This window comes from Eimeria necatrix, genomic scaffold (genome assembly GCF_000499385.1).
Source record: "Eimeria necatrix Houghton genomic scaffold, Enh_scaff250, whole genome shotgun sequence".
NCBI lineage: Eukaryota > Apicomplexa > Conoidasida > Eucoccidiorida > Eimeriidae > Eimeria > Eimeria necatrix.
In genome coordinates, this window is record NW_013655220.1 from 3247 (window position 1) to 10000 (window position 6754).

Sequence of the window (6754 nt, forward strand, 5' to 3'; positions counted from 1 at the left end):
ATTAATATAATATAAATGTAATACTTTATATTAAATGCAAATAAAGCAAGTAAGAGTAAATTAAACTAAATAAAAACAGATAAAAGTGAATTAAAAATAAAAATAAATAATACTAAGTTTTAATAAATGCTAATTAAAACTAATAATAGTGCTCTTAAAGGCAAAAGTTCCACTTGTGCATGCTTGAAGCCACAGCTGCTGCTGCTGCTGCTGCTGCTGCTGCTGCTGCTGCTGCTGCTGCTGCTGCTGCTGCTGCTGCTGCTGATGATTCTGCTGCTGCTGCTGCTGCTGCTGCTGCTGCTGCTGCTGCTGCTGCTGCTGCTGCTGCTGCTGCTGCTGCTGCTACTGCTGCTGCACCAAGTTTCCTTTTTCTTCGCTTTTTAGTTCTTTTTTTCACCATTTTGCATGATTTAAAATATCCTGTTTGATATTATTCTTTTCAATTGCATATGTTTTATTTTTTTGCATTTAAAAAAATTATTTTGGCTTTTTATGTCTTTGTCTTCTAGTGTATGTACACTTCTGCTGCTGCAGCAGATTTGCTCGAGGACGCGGACGAAACAGCCAGCAGCAAAAGGCAAGTCGCAGCAGCAGCAACAACAGCAGCAGCAGCAAATGAAGAAGAAGAAGCAACAGCAGCAGCAGCAGCAGCAGCAATGGAGGGAGATCCAGCAGCAGCAGCAGCAACGGAGGGAGATCCGCAAGCAGCAGCAGCAGCAGCAATGGAGGAAGATCCAGCAGCAGCAGCAGCAGAAGTAGCGCGGGAAGAAGAAGAAGCAAAAGCCGCAGCAGCAACAGCAGCAGCAGCAGCAACAGCAGCAGCAGCAGCAGTGAGAAGCAACGAAGAAGAACTGCTGCTGCTATTTGGAGACGCCAGCGTTCGCAGGTGAGCTGCGAAGTAAAATAAGAAAACAAAAATAGACAAAAAAGAAACAAAAAAGAAAAAAAGAGACAAAAAGAGATTAAAAGATGTTTAAAAAGAATTAAAAAAGATTAAATAAATTAAAAGAAACAAAAAAGAAAAAAAAAGACAAAAAAAAATTCAAAAGTGCAGCAAACGCAGCGCGCGAGGTGTCTGTACGGCTCAGCAACTGAAGCAGCAGCAGCAAAATGAAATTAAAATAAATTTATTTTATTTATTTTATTTTTAATTCCGAAGAGTTTTAAATAAATAATGCCGAAGATTGAGTTTCAAATGTCTCCTTTTTAGGGTTTATGGCTCTATCATCCTTTTTAGGGTTTATGACTTTATCCCCTGTTTTAGGGTTTGGGACTAAGTCCTCCTCTTTAGGGATTTTGACTATGACTTTATCCTCTGTTTTAGGGTTTATGACTATATCCTCCTCTTTAGGGTTTATGACTATATCTTCCTCTTTAGTGTTCATAACTATATCCTCCTTTTTAGGGTTTATGAGTATATCCTCCTTTTTAGGGTTTACGAGCATATCCTCCCTTTTAGGGTTTATGACTTTTTTCTCCTTCGATCCGTGCGGTGTACATACACCGCGCATGCCTTTGCATTTTTTTGTTTCGAAATTTTCAAATTTTGGATTTTTTGTGCCTTTTTTGTCTTTTGAAAGCTAAAAATGAATAAAAAATAAAAATAAATAAAAAATAAAAATAAATAAAAGTGGATTTGAATAAATGGATTTAAATTTGAACAAATGGATGAACTTGCGAGTTTGAAAGTGCGGGCGCTGGGGTGTCTGCGCAGACACCGCGCGCCCTGGCTGCTGCAGCTGCTGCTGCTGCTGCAGCGGTCTTTCAAAAGAACTTTTCGAGATAAAAGAAGTTTCTTTTTGACAGTCTTTTCAGTTTATTTCTTTTCTTTCATCACTGGAATTCTTTTCTTCCGAGCTTTCCACAGAGCCCCCGTCTTCTACCAACTCTCCGCCCACGTCCTCGTAAACCCTAAACCCTAAACCCTAAACCCTAAACCCTAAACCCTATGTATATATATATATATATGAGTGCCTGCTTTTGCTTCACTATTGTATATATATGTATGTATAAATATGTATATATATGTAGGCAAATATATATATATATATATTATTTAAAAATAAATGATAATTAATATATAATAAATAATATAAAAATAGATTAAAAACGCCCTAAGCCCTAGGCCTTAGGCCTCAACAAGCAGCGCAGACGGCGCGCCCGAAGCAGGGCTAGGGTTTAGGGTTTAGGGTTTAGGGTTTAGGGTTTGCGTTGGCTGCTGCAGATGTGCATAGCCCTCAGCATTATTCCTTTTGTAAACACTGTCACATATTTGGAAAGAAAACTTTTGTTCATGCACGAAGTCGCCGACGGCTTCTACTCCCCGGGGCCCTACTTGCTTGCAGAGGTTAGGGTTTAGGGTTTAGGGTTTAGGGTTTAGGGTTTAGGGTTTGGGATTTGGAGTTGGGGTTTTGGGCTCCAAGGAAGCCAGAATGGGGATTGGGTACAGGCTTGCGCCAAGGCTGTGTTGTTTAGGGGTTAAGGCTTAGGGTTTAGGGTTTAGGGTTTAGGGTTTAGGGTTTAGGGTTTAGGGTTTAGGGTTTAGGGTTTAGGGTTTGTGCGCAGGGCATAACGAGTTGTTTGGTGATGACGGCCACACTGCTGCCTTCGCTTTTAATTGTTTTCGCTTTTTGCAATTTTCCCTTTGACAGATTTCCTGCTGCCTTTCTTATCTACTTTATTTTCGAAGCAGTAAGCAATGTTGCTGCTGCTGCTGCTGTTGTTGCTGCTGCTGCTGCTGCTGCTGCTGCTGCTGCTGCTGCTGCTGCTTGCGTTCCAGTTGCAACTGCGTGTTTTGCTGCGAACACTACCGTTGTGTCACTGTTGCTGCTGGTGTCGCCAAAGCTGCAGTTGGTGCGCCGCAGCAGCAGCAGCAGCAGCAACAGCAGCAACAGCAGCAACAGCTGCTGCTGCTGCTGCTGCAGTTTTTGGGAAGCCTTTGTTTGCCTGAAGGGCCTTTTGCCTTTGCCTGCGTCTCTTGTTGGTATCTGCGCTTTGCTGCTGCTGCTGCTGCTGCTGCTGCTGCTGTCGCTGGGGGGACTGCGATATTCACGGCGCTGCTGCTACTGCTGCTGCTGTTGCTGCTGCTGCTGCTGCTGCTGCTGCTGCTGCTGCAGTTTGTGGACTCTGTAATGCAGCTTTGCTCAGCAACAATGGACACATTTATGGCTGTCAACGCAGTTGGGGGTGGCTGGCTCTTTTTGACTTCTGTGCTAAACGGGCTCAACGCAAACCCTAGGCAAGAAGCAGCGAGGGTTTAGGGTTTAGGGTTTAGGGTTTAGGGTTTGGGGCTGGCGGAGGGGTGCAAGGGTTGGCAGGTTTGCAGCCTATGCGCGAGAAGGTTAGGGCTTAGAGTCTGGGCCTTGAGGGTTTAATGCCCACAAACTTTCACCTTTTGGGGGTTTAGGGTTTAGGGTTTAGGGTTTAGGGTTTAGGGTTTAGGGTTTAGGGTTTAGGGTTTCGGGCGTGTGCACAGGTCTGTGCTTGCTCCCCTCCGTTTTCTGTTGTTTTTGTCTCCTTACTTTTACCTTTTCGAGGGTTTGGCCATTGCGCTCTACGACGACAACGAAGCCATTTTTGGGGTGAGTAAACCCTAAACCCTAAACCCTAAGCCCTAAACCCTAAACCCTAAACCCTTTTTTTGCTTGGCCAGCGGGGAGCCTCCGGGTCTGCTGCAGCAGCAGCAGCAGGAGCTGTTTGCCGCAGCTGCTGCTGTGGAAACCCTAAACCCCAGGGCGCTCCCGCAGCCCTGAGCCAACCCCTAAACCCTAAACCCTAAACCCTAAACCCTAAACCCTCGTTTTGTGCGTCTTAGGACCCCGAGCGCGCGGCCACGTTTGGCTACTACAGCGCACAAGACTTCTTCTCGGATTATGGATTAGGAGGTTCTTTTTTAAATTCAAAATTAAAAAGTTCGGAGTGGTTTTGGCTAGCTGATGTGCTGCCGCTAGCTAGCTGCACGCTAGCTGTCCACGCAGTCTGCTGGGCCTACTGGTCCTGCAAGCGCCTCACAGTTTGAGCCCCTGCTGCTGCTGCTGCTGCTGCTGCTGCTGCTGCTGCTGCTGCTGCTGGGGCAGCAGCGGCTGCGCAGCAGCCGCTGCAGGGGCGGCTGCTGCAGCTTCGCAGAGCTTGCTGCAGCTGCTGCTGCTGCGGGCCGGGCTGCTGCAGCTGCTGCTGCAGCTGCTGCTGCAGCTGCTGCTGCAGCTGCTGCTGCAGCGGCTTGTGCTGCTGCTTAGGGTGTTGCTGCAGCAGCAGCAGCAGTCTCGGTGTGCCGCTGCGGCTACGGAGGCGGCGTTGCATGCAGGACTTTCTTTTTGTTTTGTTTTTGGCTTTTGATGTTCAAAAATGAAAAACAAAGAAGTGATAATATGGCTTGCGGAAGATGAGCTCGGAGCAGCAGCAGCTGCCTCGCTGAGGTGTACGTACACCCCAGGAGCCTCGCTGAGGTGTACGTACACCCCAGGAGCCAGCCGGGTGTCTGGACGAGAGGGTTTGGAAAATTCGAAGGAAAAACAGCTTTAAATGTATTTATTAAAACTAAAATTCAAAATATTAATGTTTTAAAATAAATAAATGCTGCTAAAAAGGCTCAAGGCCCTCGGTAGAGCCACAGACAGACCGTCGCTGCTGCTGCTGCTGCTGCTGCTGCTGCTGCTGCTGCTGCTGCAGCAGCTGGTGTTGGCGCTGCTGCTGCAGCAGCCTGGAATGGAAAACATGAAATATTTGCGGAATTAAAAGACAGCATTGACTTGGATCTGAAGGGACGAAACTCACTACTTTAGGGTTTAGGGTTTAGGGTTTAGGGTTTAGGGTTTGGGTGTCTGTGTGGTGGGCGAGCAGAAGCGCGGTCACCTCTCTGGAAGGGGATCCTCGTCTCGCTTGAAGGATTTGAATGAAATTAAATTAAATTAAATTAAATTAAATTAAATTAAATTAAAATTAAATTAAAATTAAATTAAAATTAAAATTAAATTAAAATAAAAAAGAATTCCAAACAAACAAAGACTTCGACTTGGCTGCGCGAGCACGGCGGCGAGCGCGGCCGTCGGGGGCCCCGCCGCACCTTTCCGAGGCCCTCCGGCGCTGCTTCTGCGATCTTTTTGCATAAAAAAAGAAAACAAATTCAAATTTTAACATTTTAAGCATTTTAAATATTTAAATTAGCGTTTAATTTGCGTTTTCTGCGCACTTTCAGCTGCGGGGCCTCCGGGGCCGCGGGGCTGGCGCAGTGACCACCCGGGGGGCCCCCCTGAAACTCGGGCTTGCGGCCTTGTTTTGGGCTCTTTTTGGAGTCTTTAAAAGCCGCTTTCAATTGCATGCAGCCCCGGGGGCCCCTCAGCTTTCGAAAAGACTCCAAAGTCCCCAAAAAGCCGCGAAAATGGTGGTCACAGCGAGCCCCGACACTTACTACCACCTTCTGGAGTATGGAATGCACAAAATGCGCCTGCGGCTGGACCGCCTCTTTCTGCAGGCCTTCATGGCCGGGGTCTACGTGGGGCTCGCGGGCCACTGCTGCACGACCATTGGTGAGCCGTTTTGCGCCATTGAGGCCTCAAAAGCCCCTCCAAACTCTTTTCTGCAAACATTTCTGCAAATATTTATCAAAATAATTCTTAAAAAGCAAAAAAAAACGAAAAAAACCGCAAAAAAAGGGCCGAACGGCCGCGGGCGGCGGCGCGGGCTTGCGCGGGAGCTGCCTGTACACCTGAAACTCGGGGGCGGGCCGCCTCGACTGGGCGGGGGGCATTAAAGCGGAAATAAATAAAAAAAAAGAAAAAAAGGGTTTATTTGCGTTGAATTAAAGTAAAATATTTCTTTTAAAGTGGAATTTAGTGGTTTTTTCGGGGAGTTTCGGGGGTTTGTCGCGCGGCGATCGCGGGTGGGGGCGCGCGGGGCTCTGCGGGCGATCCGGGGTGATCCGCGGTGGATTTTATGAATTTTTGGTTTAATTGTGTTTAAAATGTGTTTTAAAATTCATTAAAAGGATTTAAAATGCATTTGGAGCTGCGTTTGCAGCGGGGGCGTTCTCGGTGCAGCCCGGGGAGCCGCTGGCGGTGCCGAAGGCGGTGCAGAAGCTGGTGTACGGACTGCTGTTTCCCGTGGCGTTCATCAGCATCATTTGGACGGGCGCAGAACTATTTACTGGAAATACAATGACAATGTTAGTTTGCATTTTGGAAAGAAGAATAAAAGTGCATCAGCTAGCCATAAACTGGAGCTTCAGTCTGGTGGGCAACTGGCTGGGGGCCCTCTTCGTGGCCTTCTTCCTCTCCCACCTCACGGGGGCCCTCGCAGACCCTTCTGTTTCTTCTTTTCTTTTCAAAACTGCAAAAGATAAAATCAATTATTCTTTTCTTTCTTGTTTTCTCCGCGCCGTCGGCTGCAACGCCTTCGTCTGCCTGGCGGTGTGGTTCGTCATCGCCACCGACGACGGCGCCGGCAAGATCATGGCCCTCTGGTCCCAAACCCTAAACCCTAAACCCTAAACCCTAAACCCTAAACCCTCAGCTCTGCGCCCTCCGCGCAGCCCCGCGTCCTCAACGCCGCGCCCCGCACTGTTCGCACGAACTCGAAGCCGCAAACCGGAAAACGAAACCCAACGCCCGAAACCCCAAACCCTAAACCCTAAACCCTAAACCCTAAACCCTAAACCCTAAACCCTAAACCCTTGACCCTGGGCCCTCGACCCCTGCCCGACACCGTGCGCACTGCCTTGAGTCCTGAAACTAAAAAATTAAGCGCAAATCCCAAAATC

At 47.5% G+C, this 6754-nt stretch overlaps 2 protein-coding genes across 2 annotated transcripts in view; both read left to right on the forward strand.

Annotated features, from left to right (window-relative positions):
* Nucleotides 1–512: 512 nt before the first annotated feature.
* Nucleotides 513–4235, forward strand: ENH_00034410 (hypothetical protein, conserved; the record flags this gene model as incomplete). Its single annotated transcript, XM_013585044.1, has 8 exons — nt 513–886; nt 1868–1904; nt 2225–2347; nt 2566–2691; nt 3282–3340; nt 3476–3581; nt 3815–3884; nt 4126–4235. 8 exons carry the CDS (start codon nt 513–515, stop codon nt 4233–4235), a joined length of 1005 nt encoding a protein of 334 aa, XP_013440498.1.
* A 1142-nt stretch (nt 4236–5377) lies between these two features.
* The window catches only part of ENH_00034420 (formate/nitrite transporter, putative), a gene marked incomplete at both ends in the record, with an annotated part of 1746 nt that continues 369 nt past the window's right edge, over nt 5378–6754 (forward strand). Inside the window, 2 exons of the mRNA XM_013585045.1 lie at nt 5378–5525; nt 6016–6457. Of these exons, the coding sequence (XP_013440499.1) occupies nt 5378–5525; nt 6016–6457 (590 nt within the window). The remainder of the gene's footprint in view (nt 5526–6015; nt 6458–6754) is intronic.